This window comes from Octopus sinensis, linkage group LG3 (genome assembly GCF_006345805.1).
Source record: "Octopus sinensis linkage group LG3, ASM634580v1, whole genome shotgun sequence".
Taxonomy (NCBI): domain Eukaryota; kingdom Metazoa; phylum Mollusca; class Cephalopoda; order Octopoda; family Octopodidae; genus Octopus; species Octopus sinensis.
The window spans coordinates 149,872,026-149,896,038 of record NC_042999.1 but is presented as its reverse complement, the minus strand read 5'-3'; the positions used below and the strand labels follow the sequence as shown (position 1 = coordinate 149,896,038).

At 33.2% G+C, this 24,013-nt stretch overlaps 1 protein-coding gene across 3 annotated transcripts in view; it reads left to right on the top strand.

Annotated features, from left to right (window-relative positions):
- Nucleotides 1–23,773, top strand: part of LOC115209080 (period circadian protein) — a 57,897-nt gene extending 34,124 nt beyond the window's left edge. For 2 of the 3 annotated variants that reach the window (XM_029777184.2, XM_036501482.1), the window contains 18 exons: nucleotides 218–327; nucleotides 1,109–1,192; nucleotides 1,638–1,758; nucleotides 2,177–2,213; nucleotides 3,918–4,105; nucleotides 4,538–4,613; nucleotides 5,457–5,563; nucleotides 7,020–7,173; nucleotides 7,650–7,882; nucleotides 8,991–9,070; nucleotides 10,224–10,336; nucleotides 11,786–11,862; nucleotides 13,130–13,215; nucleotides 13,658–14,360; nucleotides 17,113–17,306; nucleotides 17,998–18,138; nucleotides 18,417–18,653; nucleotides 19,056–23,773. In XM_029777184.2, coding sequence (XP_029633044.1) covers nucleotides 218–327; nucleotides 1,109–1,192; nucleotides 1,638–1,758; nucleotides 2,177–2,213; nucleotides 3,918–4,105; nucleotides 4,538–4,613; nucleotides 5,457–5,563; nucleotides 7,020–7,173; nucleotides 7,650–7,882; nucleotides 8,991–9,070; nucleotides 10,224–10,336; nucleotides 11,786–11,862; nucleotides 13,130–13,215; nucleotides 13,658–14,360; nucleotides 17,113–17,306; nucleotides 17,998–18,138; nucleotides 18,417–18,653; nucleotides 19,056–20,423 — 4,109 coding nt within the window. In that variant the 3' untranslated portion in view covers nucleotides 20,424–23,773. The remainder of the gene's footprint in view (nucleotides 1–217; nucleotides 328–1,108; nucleotides 1,193–1,637; nucleotides 1,759–2,176; nucleotides 2,214–3,917; nucleotides 4,106–4,537; nucleotides 4,614–5,456; nucleotides 5,564–7,019; nucleotides 7,174–7,649; nucleotides 7,883–8,990; nucleotides 9,071–10,223; nucleotides 10,337–11,785; nucleotides 11,863–13,129; nucleotides 13,216–13,657; nucleotides 14,361–17,112; nucleotides 17,307–17,997; nucleotides 18,139–18,416; nucleotides 18,654–19,055) is intronic. The other variant, XM_036501481.1, reaches the window with a different exon arrangement.
- The last annotated feature ends 240 nt before the right edge of the window (nucleotides 23,774–24,013 follow it).

The following is a 24,013-nucleotide window of genomic DNA, read 5'->3' as shown; positions in this document are numbered from 1 at the left end:
CTGCAGTTAGTGAAATTATAGATGTCTTCAGGAGGAACGTATTTGTACAACAGGTCCGGTTGTGCCTATATATATATATATATATATATTTCATTAAGTATTATGTATATGTATGTCAAATTGAGATGTTCAACATGATACATGCTTGTTGCTTTTAGTTTCAGGAATACCATGTAATTTATATTATTTATTTATGTATTTATTTTCCCTTTTCCAGAAAATAAAGATGATTCAAAATTCAGCTTTGAAGATAGTGCAACTGATAGTGTTGACCATTGCAGTAGCACTGGTACTGTGAGTAAAGAAGCTGAAGAAGAACTACGACCAGTAAGTTTTTTCTTACTTTTCAATTTCTTTGTTTTATTTTTCTGAGTGATGATAATAATAATGAGCTTATTGCATACAAAGCTCAGGTGCACTACAGCTTGTCCGAAAAGGCTTAAAAGACGGGATAGAAAGCAGTAGTAAGTCAAATAAAGAAAGACAACAGTGAAAGCCAAAAGTGCATGTGTAGTACTGAATAATGTTAGAAAAGTGAACAGTAAAAGAGCTACAAAACAGAAAGGATGGATAGACATAGAAAGCATGGAATTTCTGAAGGATGCAATTAGTGTTACCTAACAACTAATAAGCGTGGTTTATTCCATGCTTTGACAGTTTTGAACATGGCATGCCCCAGCATGGCTGCAGTCCAGTGACTGAAGCAAGCAAAATATATATGCATAAAAGTGCAGGAATGACATTGTGTTTAAAAAGTTGTCTTCTCAACTACATGATTTCACATTTAGACCTACTGTGTATGTGTGTGTGTGTCCACAGTGCTTGACAACCAGTGTTGGTTTGTTTACATCTAATAACAAAAGGAGACTGATAATGTAGGTACCAGACATAAATACAAAAAAAAAAGGACTGGGTTTAAAGTTGATCCAGTAACCCTTGAAGGCAGTTCTTGAGTATGGTGCTGCAGTCCTATGACTGAAACAAGTTAAAGGAAAAATATATATTTCCTACCTAAAAAGGAAAAGATTTTAAGAATTTCTATTGATCTTTCTCTTTCTCAATTTTACCTAATCAGCTAAATTGTTTTTGTTCTTTTTTTCTCTCTTAGGGATCTTTTGTTCTAGCTGTGACTTTGGATTGCAGAGTGGATTCAGTACATGCTTCTCTACTGAAATTTCTTGGATATCCAAAAGTAAGTTTCATTGAATATTTTTTTAATGTGTTTTTTTTTTTTTCATGAGATGGCATCCAACCATAGACACCCTTCTTCTGACCTACCACTTCCTATTAATCCATCCTAAGATTTTCGGGGCTTCACACTTGCAGAATAGTTAATTGGGGATCCTTAGTAGGGTCCATGTAATGTTTTGCAAGAAACATTTAGATTTTATTCTCTAACATTTTACATACTTCAACCTATACAAGTGACTGAGTGAATAAACAAAATAGAAATTTTGAAAGAAGTATTTATTGAATTAGTTTCTAAACATTGAATGACTATGGGGGTCTACCAGAATAAAATAGCAAAAAAAGGGATCCACTGGTGAAAAATGGTTGAGAACCACTGATATAGATCAATTCTTGTAAACATATCAGTTACATAGGAAATTAACTTTGTTTTTCTTTTTCTGTTTCAGGATAGCTGGCGTGGACATCTTTTAACTAGCTTCACATCTCGTAAAGATATTATAACAGTGAATAATATGTTATCAAAAAATGAAAATACATTCAAGCGATATGCAGATTCTGGTGGAGCAGGTGAGATTTTTTTTTTTTTTTATTTGTCTGTAATATACACCTTTTCAGAATTTTCTTTTCACATATCCATTTCATTTAGTTTATAAAATGAGTGTTTTTGAAAACATTATTTTGTTTCCAATTCCATTAATAAAATACATATGTAAACACACATGAAGATGTGAACAATTCATTATCTGATTTCTTTAATAGTATGAAATGTGTATTAAATATTGCTTTAGTCACATCGTTAAAAGCTCTTTCTTTTATAGAAAATGTGTTCATCTTTTAATATGTTATATTCAGTTAGCCATAAAATCTGTTTAAAAATAATTTTTCATAATATACTAATTAATTTTATGAGTTTTAAGTGTTTTCCTTCACTAAAAAATATTTCTGATGACTTCACATTATACTAACTGTTCATTTCTTTTTATAGCCAAACAAAAAGAAAATACCATATACTTCCGGCTCAGGTAATTACTTTCACTTCAAAATATATATATAACCCTATATTATTTTATTTCTTTAAATAAGAATTGATAGCAGTTCTTCATTAGTTAAACTGATCTTCCAGACTGGGCCGATGGGTTGTTTTGAGAAATTAGGTCAATGGATTAACAAATTCTAAATTAAATAATAATCATTTTTATTTACTGATTAAAATTTCTAGAAAAATAGATTATTGTTGTTGTTGTTGTTGGAACTTAGCATCCATAAATAATTGTACCAGGTATACTAAATTTTACATTTACAGATTCTCTAAGAATTTTTAAAGTATTCGTTCATTACTAGCTAAAGTATATATATGTGTGTATATATATATATTATTATTTATAATTATCATTATGTTGACCAAAACTTTGTTTGTGGTTTCTTAATGTAAACTTCTTTTACTTCAGAACTAATGAAAGAATATTCTCATCACTGCTACCACCGCTTTCGCCACCATTGTTATCATTGCCATTTTATATCTGCTTTCCATACCGATATGAGTTAGATAGGTCATCACAATCCAAATCAGTTCTTATTTGGAGTTACTGACCTCTTAGTTTCATATTTTCCATTCAGGCAAGAGGCATTCCTCTGACCCATCTAGGAGCAGTAACTCTCTGATTTGGACCGTGTCAACTGACCAACCCATGTTGTTTTCTTAATACTAGGCTCTGTTTCACATAATATGGGGGGAGTGCAGTCACTTGATTAACCACAGTGCCATACACTCTAACTCTACCTTGCGGGACTACCAGCCAGCATTCTCTCTCCCATGGGATAGCTCTGTTGTCACTTAACACTTACTCTTGCCTTTATTGTGTTGTTCACTCTTAACTTTGTTCACCTAGCTATTGCCAACCACTGCCTTCCTCATCAAGCACCTGCTCTTTCCATGCTCCCACTTATTCTGGCTTTCTGATATCTTGCTCTCCCTCTTAAGTCACCTGAGCAAATACACACACCCTAGATTGGAGCACCCTCTGCTTTTCCACTCCTATCACCTTCCATACACACACACACACACAATACCCTTTCTGCTCTCATTACACCATCTCCTATTCTCTCTTTGGTCAACATATTCTTCACTCTTACTGTGCTCAAGATACACCCTATGTTGTTCCTACAATGGAACCTGCCATGCACCTGCTATAGGTGAATGATGAGCAAGACTACCTCGCTAGGATTGATACCATAAAAGTGCATCCAGCACACAGTGTTAAATAATAGGTAAATGAGCAGAGGAAAATGTGAGGTCCTTTTAATGCTGTCTTGTGTCGGTATCATAAGTAAATGGACCCAGTGCACTCTGTAAAGTGATTGGCAGTTGGAAGTATGTCCGACCATGGCAACCAAACTGAATGACATGTAAAAGAATCAATTAATGAGAAGCAGTGGCTCCCAATAAGGAATGTTTTAGACTGTCATAGCCTGTCCAACCCATACCAGCATGGAAAGAGGATGTAAAATGATCATGATATTACTGGTCATAGGGATGAAAATTAAAATCAGTCTGTGGAAGTTGAAGCCAGAATCTAGAGATAAGCTCAAAAATGAAATGCATTTAGTGGAGTAGCCTTCCTTCCAATACCTTAAATATGCAACTGTATTTATGTTAATATTTGAAATATCTAACTCAAAAACTTGGAATTATATTTATGACATTGTTGATTTTGTTTCTGTTTTAGATATTACAAAAATTTGAACGATGGCTATGGCCTGAAGCGACAAGATAAGTTTTGTGCATTCCAAGCTAATGTTACCACACAGATCTTAGATACACCTTCATCAGAAAAGGATAGGAACATTTTAGGCAGCTCTAAGAAAACAAAGCATTTTATCTTAAGATGTGTACCACTCCAGTCTGCTTATATTGGTAATTATTTCCCTTGTTTAATATCACTCTTCTCTTTTGTTACATATCACATTATAAGATATATATTTGTATTTATAGAGAAACCTTAATAATCTGAAAGATTGATTTCTTTTATCCTTAAAGCTGTTGACTATAATGATTTTAAAATTAATTTATATATAACAATATAATAACTTCAAAGATCATCTTAAACATTCACATTTCTTAACTTTAAATGGGATTAAATTTAGAAATAATCAGTTATTTTTTTAAAAATCTAATACTGACAGGGAAATTTAGAACGTATGATTTAAAAACTGAAAATAACATTTTCTTTGCATTTTCTAATTGTGACTGATATTTTTTTAAAAAATGAATATTTAAAATGTTAATTGTATTTAAGTATCCAGTGGAATTAATTTCTTTACCATTGTTTTTTTTTTTTTTATCCAGGATGTTCAATGCCCAAAGACTTCACTTTTTCAACCACTCATAATCTCTATTGTAACCTTAGCTTAATTAGTAACAGGTGAGTAAAAACAGCCTCTAATCTGTCACAATTTTTATCACCCTCATTATCACCACCAGTAGTGTTGTAAGATCTTTCTAGTAAACAGCATGGCAAACGAAAATTTCTTTCGACAAGACATAAAATTTATAGAAGGTAGCATGGACATCACTGTGTGGTTAAGGAGATTGTTTTTTAACTACATGGATTTGAGTTCAGTCCCACTAAGTGGCACCTTTGGCAAATATCTTCTACTAAAGCTCCAGGCTGACTATTACCTGGTGAGGGAATTTGGTTGATGGAAATTGAAAAGTACCTAGGGTGTCTGTGTATGCATGTGTCTGTCTGTATGTCCGAATGTTTACAATCTATGCTGAGCTACAGCTACAAACAGTGACACTGCAATTTGTGGCTTTGCCACCATGGGTAGTGTTTGTTGACATTTCCTGTCAATAGATCTTGACACTTCCTGCACTTCCAGTTTCCTGTGGAATAAAGAAATCCTTTTCTTCCAAAAGAAGTTAAGGATTGGTGACACTTGGTAATCCAACTGTAAAGTCTAATGACAATTGCTTCTGATAGAACCCTATAGAAGGGTTGCCTGGGGACTTTACTCAAACAACTCTCCCATGAATAGTGGGCAGTAAAAATGGATGGAATAAATGCAAATTTGATATTGATCTCAGTTTAGATATTAGTATTAGTAGCTTACCACTATTTAACCCTTTCATTACTATATTTATATTGAGATGCTCTGTGTTTCTTTCAATTACTTTAAATATAACAAAGAATTTAGTAAAATAACTTAGTTATCATAAATTATAAGCAAAGCAGAATCTTTAATTATTTTCTTGTTTATTTCAGTGCAATTACTTTACTGGGTTTCCTGCCTCAGGATCTAATAGGCATGTCTATATTTGAACTCTATCATCCTGATGATTTGACGTACTTACAGACTGTTTATCAAAAAGGTCAGTTTCCAGTCATCTGTGTGCTCAACTTCCTTCATTTCTCTTTTGTTAACTTGACTTTTTCATGCTATTCTATTATTATGTATTTCTCTAATATTTCAATTTTGGGGCAAATATGTTACCAACTCTCAGTTTTTATTCTAGTGAACAGCTTCATGTATACATGTGTGTTTGTATGCATCCACACCTAGACATTATATGATGGTCATAACTGAGTATCATCATCATACAATTAAGGTTTGCTCCCAGCTTTCTATAAAACGCATGTCTAGCTATGAGAAAATATCACCTTGCTTGAAAGTGAGTTAGGTTTGGCAACAGGAAGAGCATCCAGCCATAGAAAATCTACCTCAAAAAATTCTGTTTGAATTTGCTGCCAAATTACTTAGAATATGTGACTCTGCAAATTTCTAATTGTATGCAAATAAAGACCACCAACAAAGGGTATATTTTGTTGGAACTTTGTTTGTACACACTAAGTAATCATATATGAATATTTCTGATACAAGCATTTGTTGTGTTATAGAAGCTTTACATTCCTGAAAATTATGCTATAATTTTGAAATCTTGTAACTCAAAGCCAATGTCATTGATTGCCATGTTATATGATTGGAAAGTCCAGAGAAAAATATTCATCATTTAACGCCGGTTTTCCATGCTGGCAAGGGTTGGATGGTTCAACAAGAATTGCCAAGCCAGAGGACTGCACAAGATTCCAGTACCTGCTTTGGTGTGGTTTCTGTAACTGGATGTCCTTCCTAACACCAATCACTTGCATGCTACAGCTCCACTTGACAGCAACATTCTTAAAATGTGAGAGGATACCTGTCTATTGTGTGTGTGTGCATGCCTTAGCTTATGTGTTGAATGTCAACATGTTGAAAGCAAAAACAATCTTTGTCAGTGCTCAAAGTAAAAAATAACTGAAAGCATTGCTCATGAAGCTGTTCACTAGGAATTGTTTGTCTAAGTTCTGCCAGAGATAAGACATTTTTGAATCATCATCATCATTTAACGTCCGTTGTCCATGCTGGCACAGGTTGGACGGTTTGACCTAGGCTGGTAAGCTGGAAGGCTGCACCTAACTCCAGTCTGATTTGGCATGGTTTTCTATGGCTCGATACCCTTCCTAATGCCAACCACTCTGATAGTGTAATGGGTGCTTTTATGTGCCACCAGCATGGGTGCCATTTGTGTGACATCAATACCTGCCATGACATAATGCCAAAGGTCTCGAACATTGCCTCTGTGAGACCCAACACTCAAAAGGAACTCGGCCAGTTTGCCTCTGTGAGGCCCAATGCTTGAAAGGAACTCCTCAATGAGGCTCAACATTAAACAAAGAATATAAGCATGTTACAGATTCATTAATTCTTTTTCACAAAATTGTCCACCAACTCATTTGTTTTCTGGGCAACATAGTATTCTGCTACATGAGTAATCTTTTTTGTTTCAGTTGTGTCAACCCAAGGGTTCCGTTTTAAGAGTGAGCCCTACCGTTTACGGACACGAAACCAAAGCTGGGTTTATGTTGAAACTGAATGGTCAGCTACTCTCAATCAATGGTCCAAAAGACTTGAAGATGTAAATGGCCAGCACACTGTAGTCAGGTAAATATTTTATAATCTTTTATTAAGTTTTGTCCTAATTTCTTGGAGATTAAGGATTTTATTGTATAGCTGTTTTTAACTTTTAATTTAAATGATGTAGATAAAACTTGAAATAGAGTTATCCTGTTAGTAACAACTTCTGGAGAGCTGTTAGTCTGATTTCACTCAAGTAATTATTAAAGCCAAAGAAATTTATATTTAAGCTTTTTCTTTTTTTTTGTGTGTGAGGGATTCATATTTTTTTAACCATTTTTATTCTACTTCTTTACTATAGAATAACATTAATTTTCTTTATAATTTAAGTTAATTATTTTTATTACATTTTACGAATTAATATTTTTAACCATAGTTCCTAAAAATCCACTTAAAACCATCATAGCTAGAGTGGTTTGCTTTGTCTTGCAGCAGCAAAGTTGTTATTCATTGTATGTTTAAAATTTAAAAAATTATATCTGTTTTACTTTCTTTTCTACTAGAATCCCTGAAAATCCTAATGTTTTTGATGAGGATACAAACAACTCCTACTCAAAATTGTCTGAAGAAAGTCAAATTCAAGGACAGAAATTGCAACGGATGATTCAAGAAATTCTATTACAACAGACAACTGAGAAGTCTTTCCTTGTTCCAGCTAGAAATAAACCACTTAGCAAACAAAAACCTGCTGTTGCAAAATCTCCACCTTCTCTTGTGGTGAATATATCTACAACAAGTTAGTAAAGATTTTTTTTTCTCTCTACAACTTAACTTAAGCATATCAACAATGACTTCTTAATTTGTTCTGGTAGCTTCAAATGTGAATATGTTAATCACTGTTGTCTTTCATTAGCAGGAGAACAACTTGATGGTGAATGTATGTTTTTAACACACTCTATTCATTAGTGCAGCTACTCTGGACAAATTAGTCTAACTTGTTTTTAGCTTTTGTTAATATCTTTGCAAGCAAATTATTTGTTGATGCATGTTGATATCTGCCAAATTGTCAAACATATTATTGTAGCAGTGATAATGATTGTCAACCATTTGGTGTGACACCATCATGTCGGATGAACTATCTAATATTAACTAGCGTCTTATATTCTTGACTGTTCTGTTATCAGCTTGAATTATTGCTTTCTCTCCAACATTATCATTATTGACTATAAGGCAGCAAACTTGCAGAATTATTAGCTATTTGGATAAACTGCTTAGCAGCATTTCTCATGGCCATTTACATGAGTTCAAATTCTGCCTTTCATTCTTTTAGTATCAATAAAATAATTACCAGTCAGCAGTGGGGGGTGGTGTCAATGTAATCAACTTGTCCCTAATTGCTGGCCTTTTGTCAAAATTAGAGTTAAAATTATTATTGGATGTAATCATGGTATCTATCATTTGACTCAATAATTTAAACAAATGTGTGTAAATTGTTATAGAAAAACCTTCTTTGCATTCTATTATTTGAAGAAAGGTAAAATAGAAACCACAAGTGATGGCAATGATTGTGGAGTGAGTAGCAGATTTTTAGGTTTTTATTTATTGGTGAATGGTGATTAAATACTTCGTTTTAATCATGGAACATATAAAATAATTTGATTCTTTTTTAACTGATCTTCTTTACTGTTTTGTTTGTAAAATTTTAGAGACTAATAATCTTTTAGCTGTTTTTGGTAAGTAAACATCTGTTAACTTCTTTTTGTATTATAATTCTGCTACTCTTGTGGTTATCTCTTGTCATCCCATTTTCTTATTGAAATTACTGCTAACCAGTTATTTTGTTTAAAAATTATCAAAAGTTTCGATCAACCTATATTTTTATTCAATTTTTTTCTAATTTTTAGAAACCTGCAGATCAGAAGTACAATCAAAAGAAGGTTTTATGACAGCGGGTAGTTTTGTTGATGATGTAATATATTGTCCGGTAAGTTTAATCAGTTACTGCTGATTTACCTTTTTTTTTTTTGAATTCAGTTTAACATTCTTCCTGATTCTTTGCCCATCATCATCTTCATTTTACGTCTGTTTTCCGTGCTAGCATTAGTTGGATGGTTTGACTGGAACTGGCAGTTGGAGAGCTGCACCAGGCTCCATTTGTCTGCTTTGGCATAGTTTCAAGGGTTGGCTGCCCTTCCTAATGCCAACTACTTTACAGAGTGTATGTGCTGGATACTTTAACATGACCCCAGCATCCATGAGCCTGCAAGACTAGGATCTCTCAACTGAGAGAGAGATATAGAAGACATATCTGTGTGCATGAACAGCCACAATTTTACTTAGCTTGACGTGTCTTCTCAAGCACAACAAACCACCAGACGTCTCATTCCATATTCTCTCTTATACTCACCTTCTTATATCTTGAGGGTATACTCTGACACTTGTCACCAACACAATTGTCCCCTTTTCTTACTATTTTCACCCACTCCTATATAATGTTGGATAGCCATGTAACTCCTCTATAGCAAGACACCTGTGCCTGTCCCACCATCATAGTTTAACCTCTCAACACCTGGTGTAAAGCCACCTCCCTCTATACTATAACCCCAATCAGTCTAGGGACCTTTTCTTTGTCTTGCTAGTTACTTAGCAGCCTCACTAGTGCTGGTGTCAGAGAAAAAGCACCCAGTACATTGTAAGGGAATTGGCATTAGGAAGGGTATCCATATGTAGAAGCTATGCCAAAAGAGATATTGGAACTTGATGCAATCCTCCAACTTGTTTGATCCTGTCAAACTGCTCGACTCATGCCAGCAGGGAAGATAAACATTAAATGATGATGATGACTTGTATTCAAAATACAAGTTATATATAGTTAGGCCCTATCTTGATTTCATATTAACATTATTAAGGATTACGTTTTTTTTAATAAATAAAATGAAATTATATTTTAATATTCTCTGTTAATTACCAATAATCTGTCATTTAATTAAAATGCTGTTGTCCTGTCTAGACTAACATATAAGTTGACTTAAATATCTCAGTATTTGCTTAATCAAATGAATATAAACAGTCTTTCTTGCAAATTTGTTGGTCTTTTGATAGATATTTCAATGTCAAAATTATTATTTTATTATTAGAATGATGGCAATGTTAGTCCAGCTGTATCACACTCCAGTTCCCCTCCATTACAATTTGACTCAGACACATCCGTTACATATGAACAGCTGAACTATTCCTACAACATTAGGCGGTAAGTGTTTCTCTTTCTGCTCTTTACTAACATCCATATTTTAATCAAACTTATTAGCTGACTATTATAATGCGTTCAGCCATATTGACAAATATTTAAAACCATTTGCATTTATTGTTTGCAGTTGCAACTCTAGATTTTACATTAGTTTGTTTTTGTTTTTCGTTGCTGTTGATCCATTAAATTTGTAAATAGTCACATTTTGTAATGTCTTTTCTACAAATTATCGGATTTTTTTCAAATTTACTGTTCTTCCTTTGCCAAGTGTCTCCCACCATTGTCCATCCTGAGCCAACCAAAGCCTTGTATGTGGGTTTGGTAGACAAACTGAAAGTAGCCTGTTGTGCGTATGTGTGTGTGTGTAATATGCATGTGTTTGTATGTACCTCCTTGTCTTTAGATCACATAGTAGTTTTAAATGTGTGTTGCTGTCATACAGGCAGTGTCATTTATTTCCAATATTCTGTGAAAACATGTCTGGTCATGGGGAAATATTTCCTTGCTTGGAAACAGATGAGAGTTGGCAAAAGGAAGGGCATCCAGTCATGGAAAATTCATTCACCCAATGCAAGCATGCATGGAAAAGTGGGCATTAAAGCAGTGATGGTGTGTATGTGTGTGTACCTGGTACTGATCAGTCTCTCTTATCAAGCCACTAAGTTACAGGGACATGAACATACCAAAACCAGTTGTCAAGTGGTGGTGGAGCACAAACACAGATATACATGCACACACACACACACATACAGGTTCTTTTAGTTTCCATCTACCAAATCTACTCGTAGGGCTTTGGTTGGCCCAAGGATAGTGTTGAAAAACACTTGTCCAAGGTGCCATGCAGTGGAATTGAACCAAGAACCATGTGATTGGGAGGCAAACTTGTCATTCAGCCATTTCTGTGCCTATAATTCTTTAAATGATTTATGTCAATGGTTTGTTGATGACAATATTATCATCATAATATAGTAATTAGAGCACTTTTCGTCGTCAACACACATACATACATGAAAGAACCTTTTAAATTTGTTTTTTATTTATTGAAGTGTTAAGATTTTCATTACATCACTGTGACCTGGTCATTGACAGTTCCACTGCAATTCTTTGTTTTAGCATGGCAGAACTGTGGCAGCAACCAACAAGGTTGCAGTTAGTGTGATGAAAATTTTAACACTTTGAAAAATGAATGAATTTAATAGTTTGTCTTTTCAGAATTGCTCTTCTGTGAGGCAGTTTCTTCAGTTTCAAAACACAGTCTCAGATCGAGTGATTTGCCAGACAGGTACAACTGCGAAACATCATAGCATACATTCATATAAACTATACAATAGCAGATCATTCATGGTGACATAACGTGACAATTTTTTTGGATATATTCCTTGAGTTTTTGAACGTGAAATATCTTAAAACTTGTAATTATTTTTATTACTATTTATCAATTCTATTTTCCAGATTTCTGCTGAGCCAGCCCAAAACATATCATTCTGATAATTCAGATAAAGAAGATTCAAAACAAGTAAAGTCAGAGAGTAAGTTTTGTCTTGAATTTAATACAAAAAAAATATGTATTTATTTGGCTTTTTGTTTTTTACTTCAACTTAGAATTTTGTCTTAAATAAGCCACTCTGTGAATATTTCATTAAAGTACAACATTATCAGCATTAATGATAGGTAAAGAAATTACAGCTAAACTCGACACTGGTGCCAACCAAATTTGATCCCTTTTCATCAGTATTTTGAAAATTTTGTTTTTTTTAGTTAGCCAAGGGTGATGGGACAATGTGTCCATGGCTTTTGCGAACCCTATTAAACTAGTGAGATAGATGCAGCTAAATCCCAGCTTGATGTGGGTTGAGAGATCATGCTTGAGATACATTGAACTCAACTAAAGGCATCCAAGAATTTTTTTATTATCTTATTATTTTTCTTGAGACCTAGAACTGTTCTCAAGAAAAATAAGATAATAACCCATATCCAAGGCTTATAAGTGACTGACATCACAACATTTCTCTGAAGAGGATTCCAGTCTGTTGCAGGCCAGCAATTTTTCAAAGAGAAGGGACAAATTGATTACATTAATTCCAGTACTTAACTGGTATTTTGTTTCATCAACTCCAAAGTTGACCTCAGCAGGATTTGAACTCAGAACATAAAGAGTCAAAAAAAAGATGCCACTAAACAACGTCCTGCATGCTAATGAATCTGTCAGCTTGCCATTTTACCCAAGTATTAGGCTTGTGATGTTTCTTTTCCCCCTTTTTTTCTATTATGGTTTGGTCTAGTGGTTAAGGTGGTGGGCTTGCAATTGTTAGTTTGTGAGCTCAATTTTCAGATTGGGTAGTACATTGTGTTCTTGAACAAGGTACACCATTTCATCTCCTTCCTGTACATTCATCTGAAAACAAGTACCAGTGGTCATTGCAAGTTAAGTTTGTAATGGTCTGGTGTTCTGTTCATGGGATGGGAGCATATTGTATTCTCAGCTTAAGCATCTTGAAAATCTGGATAGGTTCCAGTCTCTTGAGCCTTGTAGACTTGAAGCAGATTTGATCTGGAGGAAAGGATCTGAGCCTGTGGCTTTCACTGTCCCTCTCAGATTGCAGTTGGTATCCTCTTTGAGTGCCTATAAGTTGAGTGCAAGACATTCTGTTTATTCTCTAACTTAATAAATTAGAAGTTTGGCTGCTTTTTCTGTTTTATTTTGAGAATAGTTTGTGACTAACATTTGTTGGTATATAAAGCATTTACTGGAGTATTTTACATTTTCTTTATTCTTTGTATTTTGCATTATTTCAGATTGCAGTGATTTCTGTGCCGATACAGATTTTGTTCCCGTAGATATACCTATTTTGAATCCACCAAGCTTTGGAAGCAGTACAAAAGTAAGTTGCTTTTTCCTTGTAATTTTGTTTTTAGTTTTCTTCTTTCTACAAATATATATATATATATCATCATCGTTTAACGTCCGCTTTCCATGCTAGCATGGGTTGGACGATTTTGACTGAGTGCTGGCGAACCAGATGACTGCATCAGGCTCTAATCTTGATCTGGCAGAGTTTCTACGGCTGGATGCCCTTCCTAACGCCAACCACTCCGAGAGTATAGTGGGTGCTTTTTACGTTCAAGCATGGAAAAGTGGATGTTAATTTGATGACAATGTGGAGGATACATATATGCATGTATCCACTTTTTTGTATGTGTATGTCTGTATATGGAGGTATGCAGTCATTAGGATTATTTGAAATATTACAGTAATTTAAATATCAAGCTACAAAGCAGTTTTATTTTAAAATAATCATTTTTTTTTTTTTTTTCAACTTTTAGGTACTTGTTTCTGACCAAGAACCCCGAGATGCAACCAGTCCACCTGCAGATGATTATTTAGAAGATTTTAACATACATAAAGAACTTTCTATATCCACTGCACCACCTTCAGTTTCTTTTGATGGACAGAGTTTATATCAACCAGTCAGTTTAACGCCGGAAGTTTTGCGAATGCATACGCAGTTACAGGAGCGCTTATATGTGCAGCAAGCTACCAGTGATTCTAGTCTTTTTGAGTTGGATCGAGGTCGAAGTTCAGATAATAGCAGTAACAGAAATACTACCCAACACCCTAATCGGCACAAACTATCCAGCTCTGATCAGGAAGATTATCCACCTTCTAAAGTACCAAGATTAGACCAATCTCAAATATACCCTACAAATATGCAACAAGCTCAAATGACAAATCAGCAACTAAGTTCATCTCAAATTTTCAACAAAACACCTCTTCATCCTCAGTTCTACCGGCCCACATATCCTGTAAATATGCCTTACTCAAAATATCCCACCCAAGTCCAGTTTCCAAATGTACAAAATGCCTTCCAGCAAAACTTCCAACAGGCTATTCCAGTGTTGCAGTATGATCCTGCAATGCATATGACATCTAATAATTCCACTCATAATGTTAGTTCAATGAACTACACTCAAAATACTACAACTGCTTCTATGCCAACTACATACTGGCCTTGTTACACACAAACAGGTAAAGATAGTATTTTATGTCAACTTTAATAATGTTTTGGGGCTGTTTCTATACTTTTTATTGAAAGAATATATCATATTTAAAAACATCATTATCACAATCTTACATCCATTTTTCTATGCTGGCATGAATTGGATGTTTCTTTATATTGCAAGTTAGTTTTTATTTGGAGTTACCAATCTCCTAGACAGGTTGAAAGCCCACATCTCACTCAGTCAGTTTTGGCAGCAACAAAACTTAAGAATCCTTTCAACCTTACTTCGTATTGCTTGGTTTGCCAGCCACTCTTCAGAGTGTATTGGGTACATTTTATCATGGCACCAGCACAAATGAGTTCATACTGTGACTCACAAAACTAAAGAGCTCCCACAGCTATGAGGTTGAGAAAGGAATATTTTTTATTTTGCTAACTGCTACTAAAAGAGCTCCTGGTATGAAATATGGATTTTATAACAACTAGAATTTTCATAAGGTCTGTTTTAAAATCAAAATTACTGTCTATTTCTATAATGAACAAGAAAAGTTATGGGCTTGTTATTTTTTATTTAATTTAATTATGAACTGATATTAAAGTTTGAATGATTTTATTGTTAGATTGATTGTATGTATACATTCAGATATGTATTCTAAAAACAAGTATCAAAGACTGTGCTAAATCTGTTATGTCAGTTTAGTCCTCCAGTTGAGATATTGCATGCATCATATCTACAATTTCTGTGTTCAGTCAGTAGCTTAGTGAGATGACCTGTCCATAACATTCTGTGAAGATGAAGCATCCAGTAGTGATCCAATGATCTATTAAGGGTTTTGGAACATTGTTACTGTTTGAAAAAGAATCATTTTCATTAGAAATTGTTCTTATTGTTAACTTCTCAACAGTGAAGTAGCAGTGACACTTTTCTACCAAGCAGAGCCCAGGAACAAATACACTAGTGCTAGTAATAGTAAGTTATGAACCCAGGAACAATTACACTGGTGATGGTAAGATTTGAACCTATGACTGGTAACTCAACTCTTTAATCTTGCAACCATTGCATCTCATAGATTACATTTTTGTTCCTTGTCTTGATTCCAGCTTTCATTTAGTTCTTTTGAAATATTACTTCTAGTATAATATGACTGAAAATGATGTTTTTAGTTGATTATTACCATATTTTAACGAGTATAAGGAACCTTTTTTTTTTCCAAAAATTAGGTTAAAAATATATGGGAGTTTTTTTTTATATAGGGATAGTATTATAATCCCTTACAAAAAACCTTTTTCCAAATTTTATGGGGTTCCTTATACACATTAAAATACAGTAGTTTATTCATTAGAGATGAAAAAAAATTGTAACATTTACATATTTCTTATTAACTGTAATTAGAATGTTCTGATAATCATACTTTATATAATTCTTTATAATATATCACCAAACAAAATTATCATCAGTTTCCTGTTCACTTTTACATATTAGCATGAGCAATTCTAATTTAGCATGGGTTCTGGTTCCAAGTTAGTTCTTATTCAGTTACTATCCTCCTAGACATGTCAGGGACCATGCCCAATCCTGTATTCCATTTGTGACACAGTTTCTATGGCTAGATGCCTTTCTATTGCCAAACTATTTGAGTGCTACATGGTGCATTTTATAGTGGCACCAGCCCTTGAGAGAAGTTATTTTGTTTCTGGCAAAACTGAAAGAACCTTCCACTCCCTCTGTTGCCTTGTCCCAGCAAGTAAAGAGAAGAGGACCAAAGAAAAAGGCTGAAAGAGAAGAGAGTAAAGCTAGAGTGAGAGACAGCTGCATAAGGATTGTTGGTAATGTGATGGAATAGAAGCAGTATGTGCATTATGATGGGGAAACAGGGTGATAGAATTGGGGGAGGGGGAGGGTGGTGGATAGAAATAAAGATACTTAATGGTAAGAGTGGAAGTGATGGATATCAGTAATGAGTGGTAGGAGTGAGTGGAAAGAGAGTCATGGCTAGGGATAAAGAAAGGTTGGTGGTAAGTAGAGCATTGAATATCTATGGATTCAATGCAATGCCATCCCTTGTTGCACAGGCATTATGATAAGAGTGACAGTGAGGAGATAAGTGTTATGAAAAAATGGGGAGAGCAGTTATATGGAAACTTAATTTCAACAGAATGGTCAAGAGAATCTCCAGTATAGATATCTTGCATTTAATTTTCCATTGCCACCACCAACTTCATTTTACACACATTTTTCTATATTTGCCCAGGTTGGGTTGTGCCTCCCTTTTTCAAAGGTTCCATCTATTTGAAACTCTGAGCTCTTCTTTATGTAACTAGAATCCTCTAGATGTGTCACATGCTTTTATTTACCATCTACATACTTTAATGCCAATCTTTCTTTCAGTACTTTTGTGTACACCATCATTCATGCTCAGTAACATCATACATACATGAATATTCATATTGTTGCTATAATGCAAAAGTGTCATAAGTCCAAACCATTGCTTTTTCAGAAAACAAAAAAATAGTTACACTATTCCATAGCAAAACTGTTGTACTACACTTTGAAAATTTTTGATATCTTGGCATCTAAAGCAGCTGGAGATATGATAGCTTGACCAAAAGAACCGGCTATTGCAAGCAAAAATAAATATTGCAAAAAACGCATTTGGACATATATCAGTTTAACATAATAGCAATGATATGAATTTAAATTTCTTCCCCAGCAATGTTTTATTCTTTTTACTAATACTATTTTTGAAAATAACATTCTTATTTAAATGTTTATTTAAGGTATGCCATTTGTAGCAACACAACTTGTTGGAAGATTCTATCAATCAGTCCCTGGATTGTTCCATGCATTCAATACTCCTGTTCCATATTCACATAATACTGCTAATCTGACCAAAAGTAAATCTCAAGAAACCAAGATTACATCTAGTAGTGGTCCAAATACAAATAGAAAAGAGTCAATGATGTCATCAAGGGTAAATATTTCCTTTTTCTTTTTCTTAATTGATTTTATATTATTAGTTAATGTTAAATCATTCTCTCCTCTATTTGAATATTTGAGTTGTAACTCAGTTACAAACAATGATCTCATTATTCTGGTTGTGCTGTAAACAGTGAAGTTCACTGACATTTCTTGTCTACAAAATTGTCTGCTAGCTCTGCACTTTCGAATTGCATTGAAATAAAAATCTCTTACTTGAGAATAGGCAAGGGTTAATGATAAGTGCTTCTGACCATAAAAATCCTGCTTCAAAATTTATTCTCATTTTAGGCAAGCTAGCATGGGAAAACAAATATTAAATTATAAAATTAATGGATAGAGTGAAGTAAATTTTATGTTTGTGTTATTACTTTAGAAGAATTCCATTTTTGTAACAATTGGGAATTGTTAGAGGTTCATTGGGGAATTAAGGTATTAAGTAAACTAGTCTAATCTCTTGCTGAAAATTAGGTTGTGTTGGGGAGTATACTCAAGAGTTAGAGTAGTGTATTGAACAGTCTGTATCAGTTAAAGTTGAATAAATTATTCGACAATTTTACTTACAACAATAGATATTGTACTATTGTTGAAAAAGTTGTTGCAAAGTTTTCACCTGTGTTTTTTAATTAATTGTGAAATATAGCAACAACCTGTATTTAACCTTTTGTTTTTATTTTTCTTACTAGAATTTACAAGGAGCTCTAAGTAAACATAACCTCAAAATTTCTGAAAGCTCCTGCAGTACAACATCTCAAGAGGAAACTAGTTCATCCCTCATGTACCTCCTTGAAACTGGCAGCTGCAACACTAGTTCGCCTTGCCCGGATGTACGTTGACTATTTTTGTAATATTTCCTGCATTAAATAAAAGATATTCTATTTAATTCTAAAAATAATTTTAGGATATCTTGATAATTTTCAAATACAGACTGCTTGTGATTGCCAAACATTTTAACTTTCTGAAAAAAAAATTTTTTTTTTTTTGTTATATATTTTTTATAATTATTTTGTTTGTTTACCTGAAGCTCATAATGTTAAGTGTTAAGATAAATATTGACTTCTTTTTTTTGTTTTTCTTATTTTGTTTTTCTTTTTTTTTTTTCCAGATTTTTAGTGATCCTGGAAGTGTAAGAAAAAATAAACGTTTACCTCGTGACCCATTTTGGCTGCAGAATACTAACTGGTCTACAAATATTCGAATGAAGTACACTGTACCACATAAATCTTTGAAACATCTTTTAAAAGAAGACAATGAACGCTTGAACACTTTGTACCAATCAAAAGTTGTACAAGAACAACTGAAAGATCTCAAAGTCACTATCAATAGTAACATACCAGTTATTGTAAGTTTCTTTCATTATCCCCACTGTATTTAATTAATAATTGCAATTTTAACAATCTCACTTATTCCACGTATTATTGGAAATTAGCACAGAACTTTCTATTGAAGCTTTAATTACATTATTAAGTTAATGACAAATATTTTGTGTTCTCTAACAAAAAAGAAAGACAAAAACAATTCATTAGTTACTTCTCAGGTCTCATGGAGTTGTTTTGAGATTTTACTTAATAGGGAGAACGTGTTGAACATAAATTAAAGTTTTTTTTGTTTCATTTAAATATATCTATATAACTTCTTTTCACTTCTTTATTCTAATAGAAAATTCAAATAAAATGTTTCCTTGTTTCCTGCTTTTGATTATTATTATTTTCTAAAACGATTTTTTTTTTTTCTTTTTTTTCAGAATGAAGAGGAAGATTTCTTGGTATTCTTTGAAAATTCCACCCAATTAAACGAAGACGACAAGTCAGAAAAAGATCAGGAATGTGATGAGTCAGCAGTTGCTGACTCTCCTCAATCTTCAAACTCAGCTAGTACAGAAGAGGAAACAGAAATAATTGTCTTTGAAGCAAGAGACGTAAAAGATAAGAATGTACCAAATGAAAAGACTGAGGCGAAAACGGAGAGTGGTAAAGATAAGGAACAGCAGAACTCTGAAAAAACTGAATCCAGTGATAATGATGATGATAATTCTGAAAGTTCTTCAAAAAATTCAAGTTATCTCACTACAAGTGACCAACGAAGCAATGAGGAGGCTGGCAGTTCTTTGAAAGAGTCTGATGGTGCATCAAAAGAATCAGATTCAGGTTCTAAGGAATCTGACAATGGTAGCGGAGAAGAAAGTAAGCCTACTTTGATGGAGAAAGCTGATTATAATTGTTTCTCTGAATTATTTGTTCCATTATCACTCCGGGTACCAAAGAGGGAGACTGATAATCGGCCCTCAAAACAGCCACATTGGCTCATGAAGGCAGATTTCAATGAGAATATTAAGATGGGCTACCATATTTCATCAAAAGAGTTGGACAGCATTCTGGAGTCAGATAGCCGAAGAATGGTAAATCTGACGCAATCAAGCATGGTACATGAACAGTTGCAAACGTTGTTAGGAGAAATTGAAGACACTAACTCACTTGATGCTGAAACTACTGCTGCTACGTATGATTATAGTGAGAGTGAGAAATTAATGGACACTGTTCCTTCTACTCCCACCTCTACTACTGCCATCACTTTTTCAACCATCGGTTCTGCCACTACCACCTCTGCAACCACCTCAGCTGGCATCACCTCTGCTACTACAACTACAACAAATTGTTTAACAGAGAATCAAGAAATGGCGTGTTCCCCCTCAGAATCATTATCACCTGTTAATTTATCTCTTGCGCCAACTAAAACTGATGATGTAACAATGTCCCCAGTGGACCAAAATGACTTGAATGCTAATAGTTCTTCCACTGAGAATATAACCACTAACAAAGACAATAACTCTGAATCTCAAAGTGATGAGACTACAGATGATGTTCTCATGCCACTAGCTTCTTCGCCATCGTCGTCATCATCTTATTCATTACATTCACCATCCAATATTGTAAATTCACGAGTATCATCATCATATGCTATACCCATGATAGTGAACTCTTCAGAAATGCCATCACCAGACAATAAATTTGTTTCTCAACTAGAACAAAAGGCAGCAAATAATTGCCGAAATGTAGACGTTTTTGATAAGCTTTTCCTTTCGACGGTGACAGAGGAGGATGATTTTATTTAAGATTTTCCTAATTCAGTTATGACCAGTCTCCATTGAAAATTATACAAGCACATGAAATCCATGGTCAAAAGTGCTCATTATTTGTAAACAATTTCACCAGTCTGGCCTTTCCAAAAGAAGAAATTGAGGCTGATGATGCAGTTGATCCCTTCCATCTTTCTTGAATTCAATCATGTTGTATTATTGATTTTATTTTTTGTAAACAGTGGTTTGCGTTCCATATATATATATCAATAGCATTTACTGGTGTAAATATGTTTGGTTTATGCTATTAATTAGACACACTAAAAAAAAAAAAAAAAATTGGAAATCATTATCACGAAACGAAAAAAAATATCTGTCGTAGTTGTTATTTATTGAACATTTGAAAATATTTTATAACAACAACAATGATTCTGTTATAGTTGGACTAACAACAAAATGAAATGACTGTTTCTTTTTAGTTTTTTTTCCATTTGTCTTTGTTATTATTATTTTTTTTTTGTTATTGTTTTCATCAGTAAGCTAAAGAAACATACTGACTCAAAAAGAAAATATAAATATACGTCTAGTATTTAATTTTCAGCTGTGTAATTCATTATCTGAAATATTTTATTGCTTACTGTAATTGTCTGATAATGAATACAAGTAATTTGCAACTGTCTACTTTTTATTTGGACAAAATGTACACTACATGTGTTTGTGTAAGACTTATGCTTGTTTTGTTGAGAATGTTAAACGAGGTTTCAGTTATGTGTCTATTACAGAACCAACCAGCAGGGAAAAATGGGCATTAATCCAACAATAGTCCTAAATTTTTTTATTTTTAAGAGTTAATCTGAAACTTTTTCATAGGGATAACTCTTTACTCAGTTATGTTTAGTTTTCATCTTGTAGAACTTGAGAAACTCTTAAATTTCTTGAAGTCTCTATTGTAATTTCACTAACTATATCTATACAGACTCTTATTTATTGCCTTTAATTTATTTAAAATAATTACATCTATTCTTTATCTTTGTAATTATTATAAATATGTAAATTTTAATTTGTCATAAATCCATTAAACTTTTATATGTTATTAACTTATTGTTAGAACCATATTGGCAGCTGGATCATAATGTCTGAACATTCCACACATTTGCTGGTATTTCATTGAAAAAAGTAAAAATTACTTTACAAATAGAAATTATATTAAACTTCCATTATTTATTGTCTATGTATTGTTCAACTTGTTTTGGTTGAGCATGGCTCTTGGAGCTTTTAATTCGTTCAGAAATTTTATCTCAGTTTGAAGTGAAGCACTTCTGTTTGATAAAATGTTGAATTTTGTAAGATATTCAAGTAAGCACATGGAAAACCTTGTACTTTGGAATCTGTAAGCTTCTATAATGAGCTATTTAAATAATATCTCCTTATTTCTTTCTTTCTTGCTTGTGATTACCAGTTTTATGTTACTAGGTATCTAAGCTAGGTTATACATCTTGGCAATCACATTAATAGATGTATTAGGTGTTAGTATTAAATCTTTGATAATTTCATGTTTGTTGACTACTTTTGAATTGACTTATGAAATGTCATAGAGACAGGAAACCTCAATTTGTGCTGTGTATTTAATAATTCAGCTCTTTTCAGTTTGACATCATTGTTCACTTCTCCATCTAAGAAGCATGAAATTGCTTGCTTCTATCACTACATACATACATCTGAAAGCTCTCCTTTGTTGCTGCTTCTTTGTATTCTTCCTTTCTCTTCAATTCTTCATAGAATAACATATTTATCAAGAATGAAAGGATTATCATTTCCATACAGTTACCATTTCTCATTATTTGTTACACGTTATGTATTCATCATGAAAATGATTTTACAATGGTATTGATTTACTTGTGATACTAAATATGTATATGTGTGTGTGTGTGTTTATACGTAGATAAGTACATGTGTGTATTTATTTTGCTCAAGCTAGTTTCTTGCTACTCTGAGTTTCACTTGTGAGTGCACAATGTTTTCAGGCAAATTACGACTTGTAACTTACCTGTAGATCCTGTAAGGGACTGACACAGCCAAAATAAATTTCTCTACTATTGTATTCCAACAGTCTACACTAAATGGGTATATATATATATATATATATATGTATATGTAATGATATAAGAGCTGTAAAGTATATAAACATATATTTTGAATAGTTCAAATGTTACAGATCATTTGGAGTGTGTATGTATATATATACACACACACTCACAAAATATCAGGGAAAAAAGAGTACTCCGTACCATAGTCAAGTATTTTTTTTTTATTTTGGTCAAGTCAGTCTCGTTGCTATTCTGAGTTTTGCCTCCGAGTGCACTGTCTTCAGGTAAGTTGCAGTCATAATTTGCTTGAAAACATTGTGCACCACAGGTGAACTCAGAATAGCAAGGGGACTGACTTAACCAAAATAAAATTAGTTATATATATATATATATATATATTTATTTATCTACATAAACACCCACCCACACATGCAGATACACATACACATATCTGTAATATGTGTTATGAATTTATAACCTTGGATGAGGCATGAAATCTTTTTATAAAATGAAAGACTTACTTTTGTAAAATAAATTCCTTTAAATTTCAACGTCTCTGAATATAAGAAGAGCTTATTGAAGTATTTATGTAAATAGCATTTCTTTGTTCTATTTATTTATCTCTAAAACAGAAACATACAAGAGTAAGAATTGTATTTCTATTCTTTACCCAGAAATGTTGCACTCTTTCGTCTTTCACAAAATTGGTAGATTTTCCAACTTCTATCTCCTTTCATAAAGAGTTTTTCTTTTTATTTTGAATTTAAGTTCTTGTTTTGTTTACTTCCTGTCTTTTATGCATAGGAGAGTTTTTTTAAAAAAAACGAACACTAAACTTAATTTATTTTTGTTATAAAAAAATTCATTGAAAGGAATACTTATTTTATATCTTTAGAAGTAAGCTATTGCTGACTCTAATGCCATCAGTTTAAACATAAACATTCATACAATTTTCATGGAAACCAAACAAAAATTTAAACATTTTTATTGTTTTTGTGAAGTCATTATTCACTGCAAGTTTACTTAATTCACTCCATTAGGACAATTTTGTAATTAAATCTGTTAAAAAGAAAAAAAAATGACATGAAAATAATGGAGAAGGTACAAGGCATGTCATATTTTATTTTAGTACGATGTTGAAGGAGTATAAAAGTTTGACGAATGCATGGGGTTGAAAAGTTGTATATAGAGTATGGTAATGTTCATCTCTGCAAGCCACTTTCCTCCTTTGTTTCACAGTTGTTTTGTTAAGTATCATTATGTAAATTACAAAATAAACATAAAATTAAGTTGAAACCTGTTGTCTCTTTGTCTTTATTTTTGTTTCCAAGTTTTGCAAGTTGTGGCACATGGCTTAGTGGTTAAGGTATTGGACTCCTAATCATGAGATTGTGGTTTCAATGCCTGAACTGGGCGATGTGTTATATTCTTGAGCAAAACATTTCATTTCATGTCGCTCCAGTCCACTCAGTTGGCAAAAGTAAGTTTCCTGTGATGGACTCGCATCCCATCCAGGAGTGAGGGTATATGCCAAAGAAT